The sequence below is a fragment of the Myxocyprinus asiaticus genome, chromosome 1, assembly GCF_019703515.2.
Source record: "Myxocyprinus asiaticus isolate MX2 ecotype Aquarium Trade chromosome 1, UBuf_Myxa_2, whole genome shotgun sequence".
In the NCBI taxonomy this organism is placed as follows: domain Eukaryota; kingdom Metazoa; phylum Chordata; class Actinopteri; order Cypriniformes; family Catostomidae; genus Myxocyprinus; species Myxocyprinus asiaticus.
The window spans coordinates 21,206,468-21,220,172 of NC_059344.1; the positions used below are offsets into that span (position 1 = coordinate 21,206,468).

At 39.7% G+C, this 13,705-nt stretch overlaps 1 protein-coding gene across 4 annotated transcripts in view; it reads left to right on the forward strand.

The window, feature by feature from the left end:
• The window catches only part of LOC127440773 (diacylglycerol kinase delta-like), a 114,807-nt gene that overhangs the window by 51,230 nt on the left and 49,872 nt on the right, over positions 1–13,705 (forward strand). For 2 of the 4 annotated variants that reach the window (XM_051697648.1, XM_051697657.1), the window contains exon 1: positions 11,727–11,969. The exons of the other annotated variants lie outside the window; for them this stretch is intronic. In XM_051697648.1, coding sequence (XP_051553608.1) covers positions 11,763–11,969 — 207 coding nt within the window. In that variant the 5' untranslated portion in view covers positions 11,727–11,762. Of the gene's footprint in view, positions 1–11,726; positions 11,970–13,705 lie in introns of those variants that run through there. 4 annotated transcript variants of the gene reach the window in all.

Below are 13,705 nucleotides of genomic sequence, written 5' to 3' on the forward strand. Positions count from 1 at the left end.
CCTCTAGAGGTTAGAAAAAAACAATCACTGACTCCATGGGGAGTTTGTTGTGTCACGTGACTAGGCTATTCATAGAGACAGACACTTCATAAGCAGATTTAAGACATGGACAGAGAAAAGCCAAAGTATGCATATAGAGTACATGTTATTATTGCATATAGTCATGGTTCAAAAAATCTGTCATTTAAGACAACCAAAAGTGGTTTGATAATTAATTTGGTGATAACTAATTGTTGCACTGGAGAACTGGTCAACAAGGTGGAGAGGATGCTAACATTGGAGCTTATATTAGCTGTTCGAATGGTTAGAACAATGTTCCAAAGTCAAGAATGTAAACTCTTTACCTTTCCTCTTAATTTGCCGTTATGAATAAAAAATAATCACTTATGAATTTGTGCAGATCCGTTAAGTTGAGTTTTTTCCAGGGGTTGAGGGGCGTCCAATTTGTTACAGTCAGGTTATAAAAATGAGCACACCAAAAGAGGTTTTGTTGCTAAGTAGATTAATAAGTGAATCATTAGTAATAGATAAATTTCATGTTAATGGCAACCTTATGTGAAAATCAAGCCGTTCTCTTGATTCAGAAGATCAAGCACAAGCACAGTACTTTGCATGAATGCGCACAGGAACAGTTTTATAGTTTTCTGTTTTATAGTTTTTTTAAATATAAAGTTTCCCAAACTTTTCTCCATTCAGATAAAATAAACTTCTGTTCAAACTTCCTTTGTTATGGTGTAGTTATGTTCAAAAGAAACGTAAGAGCATGGTCAAATATATAAATCTAAAATATATATTTGATGTTCATGAGAGGGCACATTGATATATAATATATACTGTACAATGCCATTCTAAAATGAGTTTCATTCATTTCAGATGGCAAAGGCTTTGAAGAAGGTACCAATGTGGGAGAAATTAACTGAAGTATCGCCATGGAAAGCAATACTTACTAAAGTTCAGCACTATTTTTCATTGATTGGAAAATTTTCCTTCATATTATAGATTTTAAAAACTGTCGGCCGGTTAATCAGCTATCGGCCTGTTTCCCCACCTTAGTTATCATATCAGCAAAGCCCACTATCTGTCTATGGTAATAGCATGATGCATTTAGGTACTTTTTGTGTGAGTAGAGAGATTGAGTGCGTGTCAAGGAAAGTCAAATTGGGAAAAACTAATTATGTTGTAGAAATAAAGAATGTGTTTTTAGGTTGTTTTCCAGTGCACACACATCAGACACATCACTAGATGTGTATTAATGCTGCAAGTTGCTGATTGGAGTGCTGTACTGTAATTGAACAGGAGCAGGTAATATGATCCTGTCTGATTATCCTGTGGAAGATGATATCGGCACACAATCCACTTCAGAGACCAGAGAAATGGAAGATCCGCTCTTACGTAAGACTGGTTAAATAGGTAGTTTGGATGGGGATTCGTGTCACGTATTCATCACACGCATACACATGCTCAAACATCGGTATAGGGTGTCAAGAGAAAGAAAAAGACAGAGAGAGTGAGACATAATTAGCTCAGTGATCAAAACAAGGCCTGATCCGTTAACAAGCTGCTGGGATTTTCTGCTGGTCACACTGGGCAACATGGTTTCCTGGGGGAGAGTGCCTGATCACAGGGTGCTGTGGAATCTTACAGTCTTTGCACACACTGTGTGTGTGTGTGTGTGTGCGCGTGCGTGTGTGTGTGTGTGTGTGTGTGTGTGTTAACCCTTCTCCACCAATACAGTGTTGTGCTTCTACCAACAAAAGTGGTTCAGGGCCAGAATAATTGGCTTCGCACTGCATCTTAAAGGAATAGTTCACTCAAAATGAAAATTCTCACATAATTTCCTCATCCTCATGTTATTTCAAACCCATATGACTTTCTTTCTAATGCGGAACACAAAAGGAGGTACTTTAATTAATGCAATACAATTGCAGTTGATAGTACCTCACTTTAAAGGTTAAACAAGGACCCAAATGTATCATAAAAGTAGTCCAAGCAACTCATGCTTCATATTCCAAGTCTTCTGAAGGCATACGATTGTTTTAGTAGAAACAATCTGAAATGGATTTCCCATTATTCAGTGAAATCTTAACAATATTTGCACATTCATGAGCACTATGAGAGAAGCTCATTCACAAAGGCTTGCGTGTTCACAACGTGTTAAAAACAACTGTCATTGTTTACTCCGCCTCAGGGATGAAAAAATTTTTCTTTTCATTTTGGTTCATTCTGAGAAAAAACGTTACGGTTCAGACATTACGCAGCCTCCTTTCCAAATGGTAACTGGTTAGAAGAAAATAAAAGAACAGTAATAACGTTCTTTTAAAAATGACAATAGTCTGTGCCAAGGGGTGAAATACCAATTGCAGTGTTGCCAGATCTCGCAAGAAAAACAAGTAACATGGTCTGGAAAAACAAGCCCAAATTAAGCCACTTGCCTCACCAAAATAATAGAAAATAAGCAATTAAAGTTTTTCCAATGTGGTGGATTCATCTGCATAGAAATCATAACAAACAAACAGTTAATTAACAGTTAAGTATAATTTTAATTACAGATCTACTTCTCAGTCAAAGCCCGCAGCATCAAATCTGTATTAATGCATCATATCTAACAATAATTCAGTGAAAACTTGGAAACAACTGAGAAATATACTTTTTACATCTAATAATGTTTTCATTGTATCTGGATTAGCCGTGCATGTACAGTATAAGTAGTAATTATACATAGTTGTTAAAAAATATCTTCATTCACAGAATGGAACATCCACAACAGGCAATTAGGCACAGAAATGTGATGCAACAGTTTCCTTCAGGATCAAAGCACGTTTTATTTTTTTGGGCAACATGAAGTGGTGTAGTGCCAAAAATTACTGTGCTAAACCCTTTGGCCTTTGGTTTCATTCAAAAATTATCAGAACAAAATTAACTCGTTATAACCAGTGATCAGCATTTAAAAATTACGTTTTCACTCCAGAGCAATTGAAAATCACTTTGTTCCCATTTTCTGTTACCTTCTGCAAAAAAAAAAAAATTTCATTCCTTGAACCGTGTTTAGTCCCTGCTCACCCTGATGTCAATCCAATCCAAACCTTTCTTTCATCCGGGGAGCACAAAATGAAAAATTTAATTTGTATAAAACAGACCGGATCTAAATGTGTGGGTCTGTTCCAAAACTTTGTGAGCTGCCTCACTGTCTCCTGTCTACATAGACAGCTGTCTACTATGTCAGCATCCTAACTGAAATGAAGCTTCATAAGAGACCAATTTGGAGCGCTCAACTTAGGCAGCAGCTCCACGCATCACTCAAATAGCGCTCCTCACACGCAGCGCATGGGACACTCGACTTGCAACTGATTTCAATACAGGAGACGCAAGAGAAAGGATGCAATCCTCTAATGAGTATAAATACACATCTCACACACATTTTGGGTAAAATAGTTGGTTTTGGATCATATTAAACTGTTATTTATCTATACTTTTTAGTATTGAATGGATTATAAGTATTTTTATTATCAGAATTTCTCTCACTTCGTCCGCCATCATGGATTTATTTTTCTGCAGAGCTCATCAAGGTGCATTCTGGGATCGCCTACCTGGGGAAGGATACATACGATACTACCTTAGAATTTGGCCAAAAGGAGATATCTTAGAAGACATCATAATTAAGATTTCGCGTCGGGAGCGTGCTGTAACGAATGAGGCTGATATCCCTTCTGCCGTCCACCAGAGGGAGCCCTCTCCTGAATACTGACACTGAACCGTTTCTTCTATGGTGACTTCCTGTTTGTATCATATAAATAGCCATGCATTGCCATTGTGACCTTGCGGAGTATTGCCAGTTTTACTGCCTTACCAAGCGTGATTCTCATTGTCTGTTTCATTGCCTGTTTCATTGCCTACTTGTTATGACCACTGTGCCTGCTTTACTGGATTACCGATTTTGGATTACTGTTTTGCTCTGTTTGCCTGGTTGGACTGATTACCTGTTAACAACTGTTTTGCCTGTTTCACGACTACATCTCTGCCTTGTGTTTTGGATTTGTATCCTGATTGTAAATAAACTTCCTGCATTTGGATTCTACCTTCGCCTCCATGTCGAGTCCCTCACACGTGCCTTTGATGCCTTAAAAAGCTGCCTCCAGAGGATGCTGTTTTGGGACAGACCCTGTGTGTAATGTGATGTGGTCATCCTCTCCCCTCTTGAGGAACTTAGTCATTATAAACTATACGCATAATATGTATTGATGTTAAGAGGTCATTTGAATGTTCGTAAATTTGTTTATTTTTTTTTCTGCAGAAAATATTTTAACTGCCTGAGGAGACTGAGCACTGGCAGTTTAGAGAGGAACTGCTGACAACACACACACAAACAGAACTCACTGACAAACTGAAATGTACTAACGTTCACTTATGAACACAGGGGAGAAAGAGATAATTGATGTTGACTAACATTCCAATTAACCTTTCAACTGAGCCACACACACCTGACCCAACACCTGTTCTGTGTGCAGGTCACAGCTGCACACCTGTGTCCTCTGAGTGTGTTCATAAGTGAACATAAGTTGTTAATGTGTTCTGTGTGTGTGTGTGTGTGTGTGTGTGTGTGTGTGTGTGTTGTCAGCAGTTCCACTCTTAACTGGTAGTGCTCAGGTAGTGAAAACATTTTCTGCTGAATTAAGCAATCACATAGTATAATCTCTATGCAGATTAAGCTCTGTAGATAAGTATGAGTAGAGAAACCATCCAAGCATGCAAATTAGATCCTCTTACATCACGATACGTTTTACGTTTAGATCCTCTTAACATCACCATGCGTTTAGTAGTTTTTAATAGTTTGTAATGACAATGTTCCCCAAGAGGGTAGACAAGAGGGTATCACATTACACACACACATTTCCACAATGACAACATTGGTCCTAACTGACTATTTTACCACGAAACTTGCCCACAATCAAATATTGCACATCACAGACTTTGTTTAGAAGTTCTATTACTAGTTTTGACAACATATTTTAACACTCAACGTAATTTAATTCAGCATCTTTACACAGCTTTAAGGAATCTTAAATGTTTACGTATTATGAGTGTGGCATAGCTATGTTTGCTAGCTATCTACAGGTGCATCTCAATAAATTAGAATGTTGTGGAAAAGTTCATTTAAGTTCATAGTGAATTGTTGGCCTTCTGGAAAGTATGTTCATTTACTGCATATGTACTCAATACTTGGTAGGGGCTCCTTTTGCTTTAATTACTGCCTCAATTTGGCGTGGCATGGAGGCGATCAGTTTGTGGCACTGCCGAGGTGGTATGGAACCCCAGGTTTCTTTGACAGTGGCCTTCAGCTCATCTGCATTTTTTGGTCTCTTGTTTCTCATTTTCCTCTTGACAATACCCCATAGATTCTCTATGGGGTTCAGGTCTGGTGAGTTTGCTGACCAGTCAAGCACACCAACACCATGGTCATTTAACCAACTTTTGGTGCTTTTGGCAGTGTGGGCAGGTGCCAAATCCTGCTGGAAAATGAAATCAGCATCTTTAAAAAGCTGGTCAGCAGAAGGAAGCATGAAGTGCTCCAAAATTTCTTGGTAAACGGGTGCAGTGACTTTGGTTTTCAAAAAACACAATGGACCAACACCAGCAGATGACATTGCACCCCAGATCATCACAGACTGTGGAAACTTAACACTGGACTTCAAGCAACTTGGGCTATGAGCTTCTCCACCCTTCCTCCAGACTCTAGGACCTTGGTTTCCAAATGAAATACAAAACTTGCTCTCATCTGAAAAGAGGACTTTGGACCACTGGGCAACAGTCCAGTTCTTCTCCTTAGCCCAGGTAAGATGCCTCTGACATTGTCTGTGGTTCAGGAGTGGCATAACAAGAGGAATACGACAACTGTAGCCAAATTCCTTGACACGTCTGTGTGTGGTGGCTCTTGATGCCTTGACCCCAGCCTCAGTCCATTCCTTGTGAAGTTCACCCAAATTCTTGAATCGATTTTGCTTGACAATCCTCATAAGGCTGCGGTTCTCTCGGTTGGTTGTGCATCTTTTTCTTCCACACTTTTTCCTTCCACTCAACTTTCTGTTAACATGCTTGGATACAGCACTCTGTGAACAGCCAGCTTCTTTGGCAATGAATGTTTGTGGCTTACCCTCCTTGTGAAGGGTGTCAATGATTGTCTTCTGGACAACTGTCAGATCAGCAGTCTTCCCCATGATTGTGTAGCCTAGTGAACCAAACTGAGAGACCATTTTGAAGGCTCAGGAAACCTTTGCAGGTGTTTTGAGTTGATTAGCTGATTGGCATGTCACCATATTCTAATTTTTTGAGATAGTGAATTGGTGGGTTTTTGTTAAATGTGAGCCAAAATCATCACAATTAAAAGAACCAAAGACATAAACTACTTCAGTCTGTGTGCAATGAATTTATTTAATACACGAGTTTCACAATTTGAGTTGAATTACTGAAATAAATGAACTTTTCCATGACATTCTAATTTATTGAGATGCACCTGTAGGTACTCAAATGTTACTCTCAACGGCAGCACCCAAGTAAAATCTGGCGACTAGTGCATAGTTTTGACACCTTGACGTTTGGTCACGAGACACTCAAGAAACAATGGGGTTTAAAGTTATTGACGTCAAACTGTACTTTGATTTGGGTGCTGCCATTAATCAATAACCTAAGAGTGAACAACAATTACAATTTCTGTCTGTTCATTACACAAATTAATCATATGGCTTAAGAAGATTTGGAATAAAGTGCAGAAGTGTCGTATTACCTCAGTTTCTGGAAAGGAGGGATTGAGACACTGCATCAGCTGACGCTATGGAAATTCCTCCCGGGAGTACTAAACTCTGAAGCCTATCATTTTGGCAGATGGCACTTGATGCTCCGCTCCTCATGCACGCATCATTGTGGGCATTTGAAATGGAGCACAGATTAATTTCATCAGGAATTTATAACTGAAGGGAGGAGCCATCTCTCTGTCCCTTAACAGCGAGAAATCAGTAGTGCGGCAAACTACGCAGCGCTTCGTTCCCTCTTTTCAGGGAATCAAGGTTTAATTTGTAACAAAGTCTATCCCTTATAAGTTGTCTCTAGATGCTGCGTCAGTAGCTGACACTATGGGAATCATTTACCATAACGCCATACTGCTCATACATGCACTCGTATCGAGAGGAGGTGAATATGACACACGAGAACCAAGATTGGGCACGAACGCATTCCCCCTTGTTGATTTATGAATGCTCCAACTGCGGTGCTGTCTGAATGGACCAGAAGGTGAAAGCCCTGCACATCTGCCCAAAAGGTTTTGAAGCAAAGAGCACTGCAACAGCACTGGCAATTTATGTGCCACGTAACTCTTGCACTTGTCCAGGTGCCAAAAGCCAAATAACAATGCACATGGCACCCCAGCCCATGTTGGATGCATCCGTTGTGACAACTTTGTATCAGGCCACTTGGCTCAGCGCAACATACTTCTGATAGAATTAGGGCATTCTTGATCGCAGCTATACTGTGTGTGTCACAAGGAAGCACAAGTAACTGCATCGCCAAATATGACGAGGCACTCTAGAGTTGACCCAGCACTGGAGAGCCCTCGTGTGGTAAACCCAGAGGGGTGACAGCAGCCGCTATCAACCCCAACATCTGCTGGAATTATTGTAGTGGCAAGGCTACTCCCAACTTGAACATTGAAGAATAGACTTAACAAGGGCGTCAGTCAAACACGCCATCATGCTCACAGAGTTGAGTTTCATTCCCAAGACTGAAAAACTTTCAACTGGGCACCAAGACACTCTTTGCCCAATTGACTCTGAGGACCAAAAGCTCTAGGTATATAAACTACAGATCCCTTTGCTTGCACGGCAACTCCTCTGATTGCGCTAAGAGCAGCCATTCATCAAGGTAGTCCAATACACGGACACTGCACAGCCATAGCATAGTGAGGGCTGCACTGATACATTTGGTAAATATTCAAGGAGCCAGGGACAAGCCAATGAGAAGGACCTTAAACTGATATTTCGCCCCTTCGAAGGTGAATCTCAAGAATACCTGTCACAAGGGGCTATTTGTACATGAAAGGATGCGTTTTTCAGATCCACTGTCATGAACCATTCCAAAGGACAGTCTATCTCACTTTGTTGAGAAGAGACTGTACCTCTAAGCATAAAATTGATGTGTCATGCACTGTGACGGTAGAGAATAAAAGCTGTTGAAGTGAGGCGGCCACCTCGCAAACTGAAAAACATAGCTTCACATGACTACCCTCAGTGCCAGCTGGAGACCTCCGGAAGACTGCGACACAGGCTCCTCTGCATCTATGTGCACTGCCTGAGTCAATTTGTGATGTACTTCTTTAAGACATTTAACCCTATTAAAAAGAACACCTTAACCAGCATGCCATTTCCATGCAGGTCTAAGGTGGTTTATGCTAGTTAGTTCTTGTTTGGTGCTGCCATTGATGGTTTATTTACGTGAGTGCTTGTGCCAGCTGAGCAACTACCATTAAGATTACTGTAATGATGGGGAAAAGATGTGGAAAAGACAGGATGGGAAAATATCATGAGCCGAATTTTAAACTCATGTTGTCCAAGAACCACAGCCTAACATGGAGGATAATTAACTTGAAATATTTTTTAACAAGTACACTTGCTAAACAGATGGAATGTGTCAAATGGATTAAACTAAATAATTTCATATAACATTTAGTTCCGATCCTTTAATCTGATTGGCATTCCAATTCCAAGAGTGCTGACAACATTCCAAGAGTGCTGACATTTAGTATAAAAGCACTGGGATACTTGACTATTTACATTGCTCTAGTTTTCCGTGTTCGCGACTTTTCAGATAGTGGTGGGGATTCTGATTCATCCTTCATTTTTAATTTCATTCACGGATTTGTTCAGTGGCCGTTTCATATTACTTCTTTACTTTAGCAAGTGACAACAAAGAGTATTTTATGTTAAGAGTGATGACTTAAGAATAAACCGATCAGCACAGGTAGAATTTTGCATTACCCCAATTACGCATTGCATGTAAAAATCTTTGCTGCCATCCTTACCAGCTTATCTAATGTACACAAGTGTTGTGCGCATGCTTCTTCAGAGTTTGACGTCAGAAGCAAAGATTATTTCAAAAAGAGAGAAAGATTAAGGGGACGGAAAACTTGTCTTCATGACAAGTTGCATACACTCCGAAAAGATTCCAAGACATCCTCTCTCTCGCTCTCTCTCTCTCTCTCTCTCTCTCTCACACACTCTCTCTAGGGATTATGTGAAATCAGCCTCAGATTTATGGTGTACGCTGGATGCAATCCCCAGTAACTCAGTGTGTGTGCATGTTCATTTGATCATCTTATTTCCCAAAGTGTGGTTTCAACAAAAACCTTAATTGTCATTAATTGTCATCTATATTTGGACCCAGCCATGTTTAATCAGCCTAAATATGAAGGAGAATTTCCACTGTACGTCCTCAGAGAGAATGGTGTTGACGCTGATGTAGATTCTCAATCTGATGTGAGGGTTCATTAGGTTTAACGCTGGCAGCGGGATCTGTCTCTTCATTCACAGATTAGCTGGCTCAGCCCCATATGTTGTGTGACTGTGCCAGTCCTTTACGTTTGTTTCACTCTCTAGCAGGAAGTGACAAAGCATTTCATTTCCTCTCCAGCAGCAGGTTGCCATCAGCCCAGCATGTTGCTGTGGGAGTTTGTGTTGATTTCCTGTGTGTGTGTGTGTGTGTGTGTGTGTGTGTGTGTGTGGGCGGGTTTGGGTGGTTTGCGAGGACTATATTTTAGGATACAAACTGGTTATTACAAGGGTATTATGCTATAAATGTGGTTTATGAGGACATTTCTAGTGTCTCCATAATTCAAATTGCTTAAAAAACATACTAAACAATGTTTTTTTGAAAATGTAAAAATGCAGAAAGTTTTTTGTGAGGGTTAGGTTTAGGGGTAGGGTTAGGGGATAGAATCTATAGTTCGTACAGTATAAAACTCATGGAGAGTCCTCATAAGGATAGCCGCACCAACATGTGCGTGCGTGTGTGTGTGTGTGTGTGTGGCCTGGTGGCCCTTCAGATCGTCTGTTTCTCTTCTGACCGGGGGGCCAGTATACTTGGACAGTTGCCATAACAACCTTGCATGCCATCATAATATCATAGGCCACCATGACACATCAGATGTGTGTTTCAGTGTGTACATTCACTGGAATCAGTTATATGCAGGGTCTTCTAATGTGTTTTTATATTTGTGTTTGTGTATCTCTATCTGTGATTAACACTACTGTTTGAGGCCTCACCAGCGACAGTAATACTAACAACAGACGATTACAAATAACTGCATTGCTGCTCTAGCTCCTGCAACTACCACCACCTAGTGTCTACTCAAAGACATACAACACACAAATATAGTCTTTCAGTGCTCATAAACAGAGCCATATGAGCTGACATCTCATTTAATTCAGCCCAGCTCTTTACTGCAAAATGAATTATGAACAAAATTGGATCTCTTTGACCAGTGTTTCTCAACCTTTTTAACTCCAAGGCCCCCCATAGTTGACAATTATCTGTGAAATAAACAAAAAATAAATAAAAAATTAAGCAATTTTTTTCTAAGCTTTTCTTAGCTCATTGCCAGGCCCCAAAACAGCAGACACATTTAGACTAAGAGGTTTACTGTGTTGAAGAGACCAGCTTAGACCTGAATAGACATGCTGGTCCAAAATGGTTAGTAGTGCTGGTCTGGTTGATGGACCAGCATAGCCATATTGTTCACCAGCAAAAAAAAAAAAAAAAAAAAGTTCTGGTCAGCTATTATTGATGGTTTTCTGATTGACCATGGGAAGCATCCAAAAAACAATCAGCAAAGCGTGTCTATTCAACAGGGTGGAGCTGCAGTGAGAACAGAAGATCAGAAAGACAGGGTGGGGGTTTGTAGAAATGAAAGACTGAAAAAAATTATTCTTTCTGTGTGTGTGTGTGTGTGTGTGTGTGTGTGTGTGTGTGTGTGTGTGTGTGTGTGTGTGTGTGTTTGCTGTCAGGGAGATGAACATATCATTTTGCTTTGTGTCATTATAGTGTCTCCTAGTATGCACTGACAAGACTAGACACAGCCGCCAAAGCACATCAGATAGAGCCCATCCTTCATACTTCGCTGTGTGTGTATCTTGCTGTCTGTGTTTCTGACTTTTTTCCTCCTTTCACCACATGCTCTTGCTCATCTCTTCCATGTCCCACCTGTTTGTGTGACAGCTAGCACTTTTAGATTGGCTCAATGTTCCACAGTCAAAATGTTAACTAGATATTACTAATCTACTGTTCAGAGTTTCCGCATTTAAGACCCTTGTCAACAGCAATCTCAGTGTCTGTATATTTGCTTGGTAAATGCCTTGGGAGCTCTGGTCCTTGGAAGGTTGATTTACAGATCTAAAAATCCTCTTGGAACATCTGTCTTGGCCTATTGGTGGTTGGAATTTTATGTGAGTCTGTGAATAGTGACGCTCACCAAACTAGTTTATCTAGTTTTATATATAGACCTCCTCCATCTGCTTGAGTGTGTGTGTGTGTGTGTGTGTGTGTGTGTGTGTGTGTGTGTGTTCATTCTCAGAGGGCAGGCCTAGGTGTAATAGACTGGGCGGTCTTATCACCTCATCGGTTAGAGGAAGTTCTGTTGTTAAAAGGTGTGTCATTTTAGGTGCAGCCACAAGGAAGTGAGCGTGTGCTACTGTCTGACTTCTGCCGGTTATGTGTGTGTAAGCATGTTTATGCGTGGATGGTTGAAGGGACCCACCATGCCCAGGCTGTGTCCAGGCAGTGTGTGTTGCTTTGCTTCGCTGTTGTCCAGATGTGATGGGGGCGGGCATGGAGACGCTGGCCAGCTGAAAGAAGAAGATTTGTTGGAAACCTCCTCCAGCAGTTCTTTCAAAACGACAGGACAGACAATCGGCAATAACGCCCTTTCACAGGTTAGAGTTTTTAGTGTTCTCTAGAACAGGAATTTCCCAACTTTTCTTTTTGGCTTTGGTACCACCACAGCCCCAGCAGTAAGTCTCAAATACCTGTTCACATGACATCAAACCAGAAATGTGTCTTTTAACTCACATTCTACTGGATGCTGGGATCATTAAGCATGTAATACAATGATACCCTTTTAAACTTAAAACAATTAATAGTGTGAGTGAAAAACAGTCTCTCCTAGTAGCTTCTTCTCAATTGAAGCAGTTTGAGAAGCTATCAACCTTGATATTTTACAATTGCATTTGGTTTGATATCAGTTCGATTGGTTGAGAGATTTGATGGGATGAAAAGAAGAAAGCATTGAATATTCCATGGATTTGTTTTGGAGAAGTGTGAGTGATAAGAATAAAGAACACCGTTGTAGAAACTGACCTCTGACCCGTCTCAACAGGTCAGGTGTATCTTCTGCTACAAGTGACATCCACACAAATTAACTAAATGTATTATTACACATATTTTTTTTCCCTTAAAAAGTAACTGAATGTGTAAAGATGTTATTTACAAAAAATAAAAAATAAACCATAATAATAATCACAAGAGTGATTAAAGTCGTAACTTATTTTTTATATGCTTAACAAAGCAAAAATAAAAAAGTGACTGTGTAAAGACGGATTTTAATTATTTAAATAATTATTTTAAAGCTGCAGTTTCTATTTTAAAGGTTTAACAAGTACCTGACTGTAAAGTCATTATTTACAAAAAAAATTATAAAATAATAATACTAAATCACAAGATTTTCAATTGTGAATCTTTTGACAGTCCTAATATTTTATTTTAAAGTCATAATATCTGTTTTATAGGTTTAACAAAGAAAAGAAGGCAAGCAACTGTGTAAAGTTATTTACCAAAAAAAAAAAAAAAAAAACACTCGATTGATTTGAATTATTTTAATCTTTTGACAGCCCTAAAAAAAATCTTCCCCCTGGAACCTGCTTGTACTCCATGGGTACACATAACCCTGGTGTGTGTGTGATGTTCTGATGTTCTATAGCAAAAACTGATTTTCTGTCCTGATTTAGTTGATAGTCTTGCATGACAGGTGAACAAGGAAGCAATGCTTTCTCTCCCATCTGTATTTGATCTTGTCCTCTCTCTCAACAGTTGATTTATGATTTGGTAGATTTGTGAATTCATACATATGTGTATTGGCTCAGATTTATATGAGTGATGCTGAGTGTGTGTATGTGTTTGTGTGTCAGAAGGTTTATCTGGGCTAGCAGGACATGCTCATTTGTGCTGATCTGATTACTGTAGCATTTATGAAAAGCCTGTAGTAAATAACAGAACCCTGCTGTGAGTCTGGACAGAATCACACACACACACACACACACACACACACACACACACACACACATGTTGGTGCGGCTGTCCTTATGAGGACTCTCCATAGAAGTAATGATTTTTATACTGTACGACTAAGAACTATGGATTCTATCCCCTAACCCTACTCCTAAACCTAACCCTCACAAAAAACTTTCTGCATTTTTACATTTTCAGTAAAACATTGTTTAGTATGTTTTTTAAGCTAGAAATGTCCTCATAAACCACATTTATAGCACAATACCAGTTTGTAACCTAAAAAAAGTTCTCGCAAACCACCCAAACCCGCCCACACACACACACACTCACACAACCAATTTATATTTAATACATACTGTATACAAACACACATGCTAATGCATAA